This window comes from Somniosus microcephalus, chromosome 7 (assembly GCF_052327205.1).
Source record: "Somniosus microcephalus isolate GS21.2 chromosome 7, FLI_Smic_1.0, whole genome shotgun sequence".
In the NCBI taxonomy this organism is placed as follows: domain Eukaryota; kingdom Metazoa; phylum Chordata; class Chondrichthyes; order Squaliformes; family Somniosidae; genus Somniosus; species Somniosus microcephalus.
Window position 1 is genome coordinate 99,587,953 of NC_140993.1, and position 14,699 is coordinate 99,602,651.

At 42.4% G+C, this 14,699-nt stretch overlaps 1 protein-coding gene across 4 annotated transcripts; it reads right to left on the minus strand.

Moving 5' to 3' along the window:
* Positions 1 to 445: 445 nt before the first annotated feature.
* On the minus strand, positions 446 to 14,221 carry tgif1 (TGFB-induced factor homeobox 1). Of its 4 annotated transcripts, none has more exons than XM_085992780.1 (3): positions 13,108 to 14,221; positions 10,785 to 11,002; positions 446 to 4,077 (listed from the first exon to the last, which is right to left on the minus strand). In XM_085992780.1, exons 1-3 carry the CDS (start codon positions 13,121 to 13,123, stop codon positions 3,508 to 3,510), a joined length of 804 nt encoding a protein of 267 aa, XP_085848906.1. In that variant the 5' UTR covers positions 13,124 to 14,221; the 3' UTR covers positions 446 to 3,507. The 4 variants fall into 4 exon arrangements, with proteins under 4 accessions (XP_085848906.1, XP_085848909.1, XP_085848907.1 ...); XM_085992783.1 differs by having other exon boundaries at positions 13,403 to 14,203; XM_085992781.1 differs by lacking the exon at positions 13,108 to 14,221 and adding an exon at positions 11,502 to 11,633.
* Positions 14,222 to 14,699: the final 478 nt, after the last annotated feature.

Consider the following 14,699-nt stretch of genomic DNA (forward strand, 5'->3'; position numbering starts at 1 on the left):
GACTGTATTATTAGAATAAATCTTATATGAATTAGATCTTGGATTACAAACAAGTGGGATTATTGGTGTGTTTCTACAGCAGGGAAGCTTGGAGATAGATAGGGCTACAATTCTCCAAACTGCACTCCTTACAAATGCAATTCCCTCACTAGAACTGTCGGATCACCCCTCGCATATCATGGAATGAGAAAAATCAAACTCTGATCAGGGCAGTCCACTTGACAGTTTGGGCCACCGAAACATAGTTATTGAAGCTATGAATTGGTTGGGGGGGGGCGTGGGGAGAGGGGGAAAAGAGAAGGATCCATAACCACCGTTGTGTGAAGTTCTATTCACTACTCCCACCTCACCAAAAAAAGGCACTGTCCACGTGGTTGCTGTGCAAAGCCCTATCCTGCCTGCTCCCAAAAACATGCCTCTCAGATATAAAGAAACAGAACCGGAATTAGGAATGAATAAAGTAATTTATTTTAAATCAAAATTGGGTACATTTGTGAAACTGCATTCTGATGCCCCCACCCTATAATTAGGAAGTGAGAAGAACCCTGCCTGCAGAATCCAGTGGCAAGGCAAAGAGGAATACTGCAGCTTCAGTCAGTCTTTACAGGCCTTTGCACCCCGACTAGTCAATAAGGCAAACATCAATGCAAAAATGGACCAGGTTCATACAGTACAGTCTGTCTTCACTCAGCTTTACAATTTAAGTTGACCACAGTGATGTAAACTGTACAAATACCTTCTAGATTGAACGGTTAAAAGGCATCTAGTTTAAAAGTGGGAAATGCCACTAACTTTTTTTAAAAATGTTAAAGAATTAGGATTAATTTTAGTCAGGAAAAATAATGTTTCCACACAATACTGTTGACTAACTAGAAAAGGAATTATGTGAACTGAATTATATCAGCGATGACAGTCAATAATTTGCTTCAGTGATTGTGTAATTTTAAGAGTTAATTCAACTGCCATTCAAAGTGTCAGTCAGCAACAGCAAGTCAGTGCCGGTCAGGTCATCGGCATCCATAGTATAATAAATTATACAAAGTCACAGAACTAGACCCCATCCAAAAAAAAAGTTGATCATAATTCTTTAAGAGGTACAGATAGAGACCAGACTCACTTTTTAAAGTCAGATTCAGAATCTATTATTTTTTGCTGGATTTTTGAATTTATCACAGGCCAAGATCCAGCTCTTTACATTAGTGGGCATTAGGACCCGGAGAAAACTTACAAACAGCGTGATCCATCTTCAGGAAGTAGGATATAATTCCAGCGTCTGTACTCGCAGGCTCTGGGGGGGGGGGGGGGGGGGGGGCAGTTCCCTGACTCCTGCTGTAACTTTAGTGGGAGCCCCCAGACAAAATGACGTAAATGGATGAAAAAGGCAATTGTTGCTGTTTCTTTGGGGGATTCTGCTGGGCTGCCACAGATGTTACAGCAAGAATCCCCAAGGAATTTCAGGGCCCATAGTCTCGTTCCCATAACTTGCTTTGCGGCAGTGCTGAACGTGGCACAACAGCCATTGCAGTAGAAATCACTTCATATGTTGCATAACCAGAATGAAAATCATCCAACTATGCAAGAGTCATCTAACCGTTTCCCCAGTGTATAAAATTGCTTGGGAAAGGTGAAACTGGTTTAGCCATTCGGTCAGCTGTTGCATGCAAGAGATTGTACATGGGTGGCATGGCATATTTGCATCATGATTCAGGCACTCATCTGCTGATGTCAGGAGCACCAGGCATGTATTGCAAACTGGGTAAAAAAGGGAAGAAATTACTACAGCCAGATGCAATTTAAATAATCTTAAATTTTCTCCAGCTAAAAGATCCCCCAAAACACTCACAGACTACACCCTCCACCCATCCCAAGAAAAGTAAATGGGCTGTAGAGTACATTGTTACTACTACTCCTGGGAGTCATCCCAGAGAAGAAACTTTCTTCTCTCCAATGTTTGAAGGGTCAGCAGCCAAGTTTAGTATTTTTTAGAAATTAGTGAACATTGCCAGCAGGACTTAGTGTTAGGGATCCTCTCCCCCAGCACTACTGAGAAACTGGAGAATGCAACAGGGCCTGGTCTTTGGGATAAGGTGCATTGTCAGGGTGACAGAAACCAAAACCGGCACTGGCATGGCTACATAATATATCCGCTAGTCTCTATGCCTACTAGAAAATTCAGTCATATATTTAAATTTTTGTCCTGGAAATCTGCAGGGGTTCTCCCACACTCATGTCTGCCAGAATCCCCCTCCCCCGATAAATGGTGTAAACAACAAGAGGTACAGCGGGAAATCAGGAAAAGCTTCATGGAATTTCAGGGCCTAACTATTTATGTAACAGCAGTTATAGAAACAGAACAACATCCTTCACTTAAGTCGGTCTCAACTTCATTTCGAATTACAACTTAGAAAATTCAGAGAGCACAATGGCACAGCCATCATGGATGATGTTCAACAATACCTGGAGAGAGTGGAAGGTGACAAACCGACAATATATGAGCTCCACTCGTAACCCATCCAGACCTCAACACCAGTTACAAAAGGAAATGTTCCAGGAAGGTACAACGTCTCCACCACGAATGGGAGAGGATGACCTGGATGGACCCAGACTTCTGATCCAGTGCCTCCATGTGAAATATGCACAAGAGAAACCAAAACCATAAGTATCAATACAGGAGATGTACATTCAAGCCCTTTTGTGCTGTATTTAGACTTTGGCCAGCCCAGCCACCAAATCTGAAACATTGGTGATTAGGTTATCAACTAAGTAACTGAAACATTTTAAACTTGCAGTGGTTGGTTTAAGTCTCACTCTCTGCATTGGTCATCACTATTTGTACAGATGCAGCAGCTAACCTTAAAGTTGGGTAACCATGGCTACCAAAACAATAGCAGCATACTAGTGATGGCAGCCACAAGCAATATTGCAGGGGTGGTAGTGCCTGCACCCAGATCCTGCTGCAACAACGGGAACTTTAAAGCCAAGGAAAAGTCTGCACAATAGTCACTGCAGGCGAAGTACATTAAAGTTCTGTTCTCCAGGTCCATGGTCCACTGCCTTACACTGAAATGAAGACTGAAAGAATAATCAAAACCTAGTTTAGAAACAAGCCCCAGTGACAATACATAATTATATATAAAAACTGTTATTCTAAACAATGCATGGGCCACATCATTTTTCCATGCAGGAATGATAAGAGTGATAAGAAGGCTCTGTTTATCTAAATATTGCACAGATTGAAAGTAAAGAATCACATAATCATGGGAAAATTATCACATTATCAGCAACTACAAAACATAAAGAACCTCTATCTATAGTAGTCATGAGTTCATCGGTCTCCATGTGAGCAGTTTGTTAAGACAATTCCGTGATAGGAAGCCACGTTTTGGGATTCCCTTGTGCAAATAAGAAGGCATCATGCTGCATAAAGCATCTGTTTTCCACATGAAACAAGTTCTTGCTTTAGTGTTTTTCTCCCCTCAAGTCAGTTTGGCAGACAGTGGGTCGGATTTAAGCCATAGCCTTGGACTGGGACTCCATTTCCGCAGCTCGTTTGAGCGCAACATCCACCAGCAGCTGAAATCCACTGAAATCTTGATTGAGGTCTGGAGGAGTGGGTGGAGGAGTGTTAAACAGTCCACTCTGGGGGGGTGGGTTTGACCCCACCTGAACAGCATCTTTGGAGCATCCGGGATTGGTATCCACCAAGCCTGCACTTGACAAAGGTTCCATTTTAGACATTCCCTCTATGCTGGCAGGTGGGCAGTAGTGTAAAGGCACGTCATTCGGTGTGGAAACAGTAGTGTGGCATATGACCGAAGGCCTTGGCAGGAATGCTCCTGCAGAAGAGGTGCTACATGGAGAGGTCTCCCCATTATCTGGGTAGGAGCTCGTGGATCCGAATGATCTTTCATCAAGGTCTGGAATATAGCTGTTAGAAGTCATTGAGGTCTGTACGGAGGCGTGCTCGGCACTCTTACTCCCTCGGCGAGAGATGGTGAAATTATTGGGGTCCTTGCCATCCTTTCTCAGCATGTCTGGCAGCAGTCTACGGCGTGCGTTAATGAACCAGTTACAGACCTGGAATTCAGCAGCAGAGAGGACAATCAGAATGTGCACATTTTTTTATTAGATAATTTAACTCTAATCTATCCAATATCATGAAAACATTACAAACAAATCAACATAAATGCTACATGGATGAATATCAGAAAGCAGATCATTCTAAATATAGCAAGTCCAGCCACTTCCTTGTAAACAGAATAAACACACTGAAGTTAATTCTACAATTCCCCACTCGCAAGGAGGAGGAGTCAGAGAATTGGGTCATGTGTTGTAACTATTTCCGATCCTCATTCATTTAGAGCATGGCTTCCCCCACCCACCCCAGGAGTGCGCAATTAATATTTAACCCATTAAGAAAACATACAGCTAAAATACAATTGAAATCAAATTCAGCCACCCAGCTGATGCTACATTTATAATGTAGCACTGCTGTTGAAACCAGTCCCACCCCACCTATGGCAATAGTTCTACAAGATCCCTACTCCAGGTGCTGTTTCTACCCCCTGCTAGTGCCAAACAACTGCCACTGGATACCATGGGCCAAACTAAACTCTCAGCCTAATGATACAGACCAGAAGTTGTGATTTCACATTACTTGTTTGTACAAAACCCTTGACATCAGGGGGAGTTCACAGCCAGAAACTCGAGGACACAGTTGCAATTTTAAACAAGTGCAAATATGAACTGGGTGGAGCAATTGCCTTTCACCTCTGCGACCTGACCAGCGGAATGACGGACTCCTCATCTCTAATAGTTACAACTATATGAACTGAATTTGGATGGGAGGTGTGGGAAATAGAAAAATGCCACATTTATGTAGCAGGGACTACTAAGACACATTGTTGATACAGGGTAGATGGAGCTTTAGTCTGTAACTGGATGTGCTATACTTGACCCAGGAGTGCTTGATGCTGACAAGGCATCTGAAATAGGAAGAGTTCCATTCCCCAGTACTAAATTCCTTCAAAAAAAATTTTTTTTTAAAGTTTCAATAGTAATTTTCAATGGGGAATTGGATATTTACTTGAAATGGGAAAGAAAATGCAGGTGTGAAGAAAGAGCGGGACAATTGGATAACTCTTTCAAAGAGCTGGCACAGGCAAGATGGGCCAAATAGCCTCTTGTGTTGCTAGATTCAGTAACCCAACCACACATTTTAGCAACCAGTTTTAAAATTTTAGAATTTTTAAAAATCCCCAGCTACACATTGCATCACTCTGCTTGTGTAAGCTTTGTCTTTTGATGTTTTTTAAAGATAAAGATCTACATTTAGCATTTTCACTGTAATGAAAGGTGATTTCATTCTCCCCTGCCGAAAACAATTGCTTGCTCTCATCTGTACCATTCAGGTGCATTCTGAAGAGTTTAGATACACGCAGGATGCTTTATGAGAACACTCTGTACTCATTACTCAAACAGTTTGATATAAAACATGTGAAGCTGGTCTTGATCTAAAGTGTACTATAATACTCTACTGTACATCGGGAGGTCCAAATTGCCCAGAATCTGACCTCCACATGCAACATAATCCATCTGAATTACAGACCCTACATCACTGTACTGTCAACCAGACTCACCTTAGGGAATGGTTTCATGCAGACATCAATTCAAACAGCTATTAAAAACACTCAGTTCACTGGAAGTTTCAATAATCCATATTCAGCACTTAACAACACCCGGTTTCAGTATAACAGAAAACATTTATTTTTGCAGTCTTTGATGGTTTCAGCTATTAAAAAAAAAAAAAAATCACACTCCTTTTCCTTGGGCTCCTCTCATTAGGCACTTTTACACTGGTACTTGGGGTGCTCAGTAACAGCAGTGCTCCAGCAGAGACATGTGACCTTCAAGGGTCAACTTCCCCTCTTTACTGAATTAGTATGCTTGGCCCCATTAGAAGGCCAAAAGAAAGAGGCTTTTGTTTTCCACACCCTATTCTTAGGACTCTGGAAAAGTAGGAGGCATGAATGTATTTATTTATTTATAGTATGGTCCACAGTCAGTAACTGCAGTACAGTAGCACTGCTGCCACGCCGAGAGCACAGTATCGATGTAAACATGCCTATAGATAATGCAGACTGCCCTATACAATTCAGTCAGTTGAATATCAACACTGCATTTCATGCTTCACAAGTAAACCTGATTGAACCCTCACAATGCTATAGGGCGTCTGCAAAATTCTCAATCCAGCCATACTGCTGCAGCATCTTGTTTGACCGCCAAGCAGTTCAAATGCCTTTCTGTCCAGGGCTTGAGGGACATGATTATAACACAACGTGGAGCCATGACGTTCTAATGCTTCCTCTGGTTGTGTGTGACTGAAGCTAGCATTTCCAGCAAAATATTCAACCAACTTTACTTTTAAGTAACTCAGATGAAAAATAAGTTATTTCATGTATCAGGAGTGTTTTTTTCCACGTTCACATGTATATACACCTCAAAATATATAAATGGATATTCTATAAGCATGGACACTTGGGAGAAGCTTCTCCCTGTTCACTCAGTGGGTCAAAGTATTATCCAGTGCAGAACTGATCACTACAGACCAGGATTCTCCAAGCTTTCAATCATTGTCTGTGCAGAGGACACTAATAGGCACCCTTTAACAGCTGTAACTTTTTAAAAAAAAGTCTTTTTCAGTTATTTAAAATCAGGTTACTCGCAGGTGAGACACTGATTAAAATTCTTATTTTTTGTGATAAACCCATTTTCAGCTGCACCAGGTTACCACTCTTAAATACATCAAGGAATATTTTTTTAATGCAAGAATCAAAAGCAAATAAGTTCTAAAATGCTGCCCTGCTTGTGCTGGCTCATGAAAGATTTTACATTTGGTGATGTGCAAACGATTGAGCGGAAACTTGTGCAAAAATTTCAATTCAGAAAACTAACGCAATTTACGCTCGGATTGCAGATTGTGCCCAAAGCAGAAACTGCACCCCATGATGTTAAGACTTACCATGTGATACATGAAAGAACCTACAGTACTGACAGCACATAGTCCAGGTCAACATTTTGGTGTAGCACTGAAGTGCTGCACTGACAGATATGCGAAACATGGTCTTCATCTGTCCATTTAGGTGGATTTAAAAGATTCCTTGGCACTATTCAAAGATGAGCAGAGTTCTGCGTCCTGGCCGCCACCAACATGTATTTATATAGCGCCTTTAGCGTAGTAAAACATCCCAAGGCGCTTCACAGGAGCATCATCAAACAAAATTTGACACCAAGCCACATAAGGAGATATTAGGGCAGATGACCAAAAGCTTGGTCAAAGAGGTAGGTTTTAAGGAGCATCTTAAAGGAGGAAAGTGATGTAGAGAGGTGGAGGGGTTTAAAGGTGGGAATTCCAGAGCTTATGGCCTAGGCAACTGAAGGCACGGCCACCAATGGTGGAGCGATTGAAATCGGGGATGCTCAAGAGGGCAGAATTAGAGGAGCGCAGAGGGTTGTGGAGCTGAAGGAGATTACAAAGATAAGGAGCGGTGAGGCCATGGAAGGATTTGAAAACAAGGGCAGCACGGTGGCATAGTGGTTAGCACTGTTGCCTCACAGCACCAGGGACCCGGGTTCGAATCCGGCCTCGGGCGACTGTCTATGTGGAGTTTGCACATTCTCCCCGTGTTTGCGTGGGTTTTCTCCAGGTGCTCCAGTTTCTTCCCACAGTCCAAAGATGTGCGGGTTAGGTTGATTGGCTATGATAAATTGACCCTTAGTGTTAGGGGGGTTAAATACGTGGGGTTATGGGGATAGGGTGGGATATGTGTTGGTGTAGGGGTTACGGGGATCGGGTGGGATATGTGTCGGTGCAGGCTCGATGGGCCGAAATGGCCTCTATCTGCACTGTGGGGTTTCTGTGATTGGCTAATCAGGAGCCAATATAAGTCAGCAAGCACAACACCACCTTCAAACCACACCAGTGAAAATGGTCAATTATCTCATTTACCAGTTGTTGAACCTTGCTGTATGCTGATTAGCTCCTTTAATTTCCTACATCACAATAACTATATTTAAAGGTAATTCATTATATAGGAAGCATTTGGGATGTGATGAGGCACTATATAAATGATAAATGAATCCCGAAGATCTTTTTTTGGTGCATTGACAACTGGAAAGCAATTTCATGGTAGTCAGCATACATATTGTGTTTATATACAGAACCAACTTCCTGCATACCATGTGCCTACTGCTTTACAACTGCCAAGTTTGTTAAAAACAATTTACTTACTTTCCTTCTCTGCACACTGGTTTAAGATGAGTAAATAAACTCAAATATTGCACTTTTTACAAATAGACTTTACACCCAACACGATCGATTAACAATGCACTGCAGCAACTCGCCAAGGCTTCTTCGACAGCACCTCCCAAACCCGCAACCTCTACCACCTAGAAGGACAAGGGCAGCAGGCGCATGGGAACACCATCACCTCCAAGTCTCACGCCAGCCTGACTTGGAAATATATTGCCGTTCCTTCATCGTCGCTGGGTGAAAATCCTGGAACTCCCTCCCTACAGCACTGTGGGAGTAGCTTCACCACACGGACTGCAGCAGTTCAAGAAGGCAACTCACCACCACCTTCTCCAGGGCAATTAGCAATGGGCAATAAATGCTGGCCTTGCCAGAAACACCCACAGCCCATGAACGAACAAAAAAAAATGGCCTTTACTAGATCATTTTTAATTTCAACATCTCTTAACAAGTGTTTATTAGAAGACATGCTGCAATTCTACAGAGTTAACCAAAGAAACTGATTTCATTTGTTACAAGACTTTTCCCTTTTACTATCACAAAGTAGCTTTGTTATTATAGTATATAAAGAGAATACTTCACAACAAATTACCATTATACAAGCAAAATTGATGAAAAACCACAAATAAAAGTTGAATGTCTGCATGATGTCCAACTGGTTGATGAGCTGTTTGAACACTGTATCACACCATTAGACAAAATACTCCCTTTACATACAATTAAAATTCATCAATTTCACTGCATAATTTTTGGTAATTATTTTAGTGTGGTATTCCCAGCAGAGACAGAGCAAATGGTCATAGTTGCTGGAGACCAATCATCACAGTCCCAGGATATAGCTGCTGAAGTTCCTCACGGCAGTACCCTTGGCTCAACCACCTTCAGCTGCATCATCAAGGACCTGCCCTCTTTATTGGGTCAGGAGTGGGCCTGTTCACTGAGGGCTCTGTCTGCAGTGTTCAGCTCCATTCACAACTCCTCTGATAATGCAGCAGCCCATGCCAACCTACACTAGGGCCAGGACAACCTCTGGACTTTGGCGGTCAGGCAACATTTATGTTACATATATCCCAAGGAACAACCATCTTCAACAAGGTGAACATACTCCCCCCCACACCAATGATCTTCAGCAACACCACCATTGCTGATTTCCCTCATCATTAACATCTGTGGGGCATGGGAAAGAGGTCACCATTGACCAGAAATGTTAACTGAAAATGAGTCAAATCAACATTGTGGCCACTCTTGGTGCCTCACCTTCTGACCACCCAATGCCTCTCCAACATCTACAAGGCTCAAGTCAGGAGTGTGATAGAATGATGCAATTGCATCTGGGTGAGTATTGTAACACTCAAGAAGCTCAACATCATCCAGGGAAAAAAAATGTCTGCTTAATTGGCATTGGATTCAGCAACCACTTGTTCCATCATTGATGCACTATGGCTGCCGCAACTCTCAATCCTTACTTTAACTGAACCTCTCAGTCCAGCCTCCTCTACCACCAAGACCACCAAGAAGCACAAGAGCAGCAACACCATAGGATCATGATCTGCAAGTTCCCCTTCAAGTCACTAACCAAGCTGGGTCGAAATCCTAGAATTTCTTACCTAGCTCCATTGTGATAGCACAATAACCATAAGGGCTCAGTGGTTCAAGGAGAAGGCACACCACCACCACTTTTTCAGGGCAACTAGGATGGGCAATAAATGTGACCTTGCCCACAGTGGCTACATCATAATGTCCTATTTCTCTCTCCACGGATGTTGCCTGGCCTGCTGAGTTTTTCCAGCATTTTCTGTTATTTCATGATGTCCAATTTGTAAAAAAAAGCAACTGGCACAATCAATTAATTCCCCTTCCCCCGCCACTTAGTTGTGGGGCTCCTATTTGTCTGTTAAGTGAGAGACCAAGTGTATCTATATTTTGGCAATTTATAAAGTTTCAAACCTTCCCTAGACCAGTGTGTGGTGTGATTAGCTGAGCAGTCAAGTGTGAGACAATAGCTAACTACTCTCAGTATCAGCAGACAATTAAGTGACATTGCAGAACACAGGATCATCTAAAACGCTCAAATACATTTAAGGTCCCAGAGAATAATAAAACAAAGACTGATTGCAAGGTTTCAGGGAGAAAATGTGTGATTTGATCTGTACCACTGAATTCGAGAAGTGGTGACTGGCCCCCCTCAGCCTCCTGTCTAGGTTTTAACTGCTGCAATTCCAGTCACTACTACCAGCTGACATCAACAATTCATAGAATAGCAGCTCCAGCATTGGGTGAACATAAAAATTGGATTTTGTAGCCAACTGTTCATTGTCAATAACTGTGATGGGCATTAAACATTATTCATATATATACGGTATATATATTACGGGTAAATCTATATTGCCAAGTCTTGGTTGAAGCCTTTTGTGGTCGTACATACCACCAGCGACTTTCTACAGCTTGTCCGGAAGTGCTTTGACTCACTCACCTGCAGCACAGATAGCTGTGCCTGCCTCGACAGTTGGGTTTTCTCCTGTTCAGACGGATATGCCTTATAGCGATGCTCGTACAGCCAGTCCCGCAGGATCCTCACAGACTCCTTGGGCAGGTTCCCCCGTCTCCGCCGCTTCCCTGAATGAGAGAGGTCGAGAGGTACCTCCAGACTCTCGTCCTCGTCAGTCTCGCTGCCGCACACCGGCCCCATCGCTACGATTGAGTAAGAGGTGTTAAAATCACACGCTGGTATGAACGGAGAAACCAGATCAATAGGGACCAGCCTTGCAGCACTGCCCCCGCACGTATACCCTTAACACATTCATTGCCTCGCCGTCAGCTTCGTGTCTACACTTACATGGTCTCCAGCTCCAGCAGTTTTAATACTGGATGTTACACGGCTCATTTTCAAATATATTAAATATTTAAATTAAAAAATTTGAAGAGATTTTATCCCAGTGAATTTTCTCTAGAAAATTATTTTGATTTAGCCCCACTTGACCTCCTACTCTGGACCCTACTTAGCGAGGGGAGTGATCTGATCACAGGTCTAGTGGGGTTGCTCAGTGCTTTTGAGTTGGGAAAATACAAGTTATGTAAACAAGAACAAATTATACAATTCACAGAGCATTAAAAAAAACCTTCTAACAAGCTTGAATTGTTCATGACCTAAAGGCGGTAATGTTTCAAGCATAAGCCGTCCTCAAACTACCTCATTAACCTCACAGACTTTTCAATCAACCAGCCCATTCTCAGACAAATCCGCTACAACTCGGCCCTTATTCAGGGAAACCTCTGGTTGGCTGAGTTTGAATTTATGAACCCGATCGGACTGTCAGTTTGTAAAGTGATACCTGCTCTTTTCCAGCACTTCCAGCAGCCATTATCTGCTTGACCCAGAACAAAAGAACAGAAATCACCCAAAATAACTCAAGTGCTTCTCAACTCCGTTTAAGCACCGAATCCCAAAAGGGGACGCAATTGTAAAGCGAGATTGGTTCTGTAGTATCTCATTCTGCCTGGTCTGTTTTGAAAATCAAATATTTTGTCCTCGCCAAACACGTGCTGCTAACTTCTTGAATGCCATTAAACGGAAACATGTATTCAAATTATTTAAGCAACAGCCACCCTGACTTGGGAGGCTGTCCTCGTTAAGAATCTCAGTCTGCGGTAGTGGTAAACGGTTAAAAGTGAGTTAAAAGACTTCAAAAGTTACTAGAGTTTGATTCCTTCAACACAGATAAAAAGGAGAAAGGATCCTTACTATAATCTGTATCAACAGGATCTGAAAGCGCCTCACGTTACCCAGCACCTTGTAAATGAAAATTTCGCTAATATATAAAAACACTAAATGACTAATGAAACAGACAGCAAAGATAGTGCGCACTGGGACCTGTCACAAACATTCTTCTACTTGGCTTTAGCTCAAGGGAAGGAGGGGGAAGGGAGTGAAAAACTTTACATTCCAGCATATCCCAACACAGGGAAAACATCCTCCAGAAACCAATCCACAAAACTAACTCGATCTACCCGATCCGACAGGATTCGGAACACACTCGACAAAATGGTAACTCTATACTTGTCGGTGTCGAGTCCTTTGAAATTCCATGTCCGGCGACTTTAATTGAGCAAATGGACGGGGGAACACAAAAGTACGTTCTGCACGGCTGGGTGTTTAATAAGTGGAGGTTTTGCGGACCAACAGAAAATAACCATCCCTGTAAATCATTCCACACATTCCGCCCACATATAATGGGGAGTTTTTAAGTTTTATTTAAGTCATCGGGTCATTCGAAAAAATACATCAATGAGTATGTCTGAGCTCACTGCCTTTCAAATCAATAGGAAATTCCCCCCCCCCCCCAACAGCTCGAAGCGCCTGAGAGCCATTGTATCCAAGTCACTTTTCACAAACTTTTTAAACGAGGAAAACCAGCTGGAGACGGGAAAGCACAATTAAACTTTTCAATTTAAGCCCCGTCGTGAGAAACTTCAAACCGATCTTAAACGTTTTGTGCAAAGAAACGCGAGCTTTGTCACAGAAAAAACTTTTTCCACGAGGTGAGAGCCCAAACAAAGCCTTTAAACTCTCAGCACCCACCTCTTTCCAAAAGGCACTTTTCCTATTCCCCCTCAGCAGTCCGTCGATCGTCCCCCAGTCCCTCTCCAAATCCATTGACAAAAAAAATGGATTCAAAATAAAATGCTAAATTAAACAAAAAAAAACCCAGACAGAAGACGCAGAGTTCAAGAAGGCCACTGAACACGATTTGACAACGTGCCAGCAGCATGGAGGGAGCAACATTGCTTTCACCTACCTTTCTTCGCTTTCATCCTGCTCCAGAAATGTGTCTCCAGGCACTCCAGCGAGATCCACAAAAGGGTGGGGAGGAGAGGAGGAAACGACCAACAAATCAAAACGAGTTTTTCGAATCTGTTTTCAGATTTTTAAAAACGAAGAGGAAAGCTTTTTTTATTATATATATAAATGCCAACTTCTTGTGACTGCGCGGCCGCTGTGTTGTGAGCGGACGGTGAGTGCTCCCTGCTCGCTCTGCCCCAACGTGTTGCTCGCTGGAGGATTCAAACAAAAGGTAAACACATCACTGCTACCTGGCGCTCGGAACTAGTCGGGTGGGATCGGATCGCCTCACTCACTGCCTCCTCAGGAGCTGACAGCTCTCTCTGACAGCTGCTGCTTCAGTCCTGGATCCGCCCCCAAACCACGGGTGAGGGAAGAGAGAAAAAATCCCCTCTCTGACATCAGCCGAAACCCATTCAAAAAAAGTTTACTATTTGCATACAGCAAGGGAATCCAATCCAGACTTCTTTTAGTACTTTAAAAAAAAGTTTTTTATATATATACACTAAATAAATTTGACACTAAGTGTTTCGTCGTTTCTGGAGCTCGTTACAAGTAAATCAAATGAAACTGTTTATAATTGAAGTGGTTGTTGTTTCTTTGTGCTCTGCTGGTTAATATCCGGTGAAAGCAATGTGGCGAGACGCTTTGATGACGGTTGGTAGACCTCCCCCATGGAGCACTGAAAAGAGATCAGTTTTTTTTAAACTGTTTTATTTTAAACTGCTGGGTTAAACATTAAACGTCGCAGCACCGCCAATGCTCAATGATAGAGCAGATCTTATTGTTTTAATATAAAACAAATAATTGTTTTTTTAAAAGTTTACAGCATATATTTTTGCTTCACTTCCGCACTCGGCTGCTCTTTTGTTTCCACATGTTGGACTGCTTGTACTTTGTGGTCCGCTGATCCACAAGTTAATCCAAATAGTTTCCAAACTTTTTTTAAACTTCCACACACAGGATGCCTTTGACCGATCATTAAAGTAAAAACCGCGGATGTCGCTTAAACGTTGCCTTAATTTTCGGCGTAAAAGGATTTTTAAACGTGCCAATTAACCAATAACACGACTGTGTATAGAACCATGGCAGGATCACCCCACCACATGGAGAGAGAGGGAGTGAATCCATCTGTTTGGCAATAAAATGTCCTAGAGTCTACACATTCAGCAATGGGCTCTGCTGGGTTTTTTTTTAAAAAGCACTGTGGGGCATTCTTCAAGAAGTCATTTATCGTTTCAACAACTTCTTAAAAACGTTAACCAAGACAGGACAACATTTTGGGTTTTAACCAGATCTCCCTATTACTTTTCGAGGACGCATTGTTATGATTAAAAAAAAACTTAATCCAACCAACCTGCATTTTTTTCTGACCAACTAATTAAAAAGAAATCAGTTCAAATCAGGGGTGGAGAGAAAGAGGTTAGTTTGTAAAAGGCAAGATGCAACTTTAACCATAACTGACAATAAAACCGGTTTGCATTAACCAATTCATGTTGTGACTGAATGGTTCCTTGTTATCTTGCCCCAAACCCGAAACGTCAACTC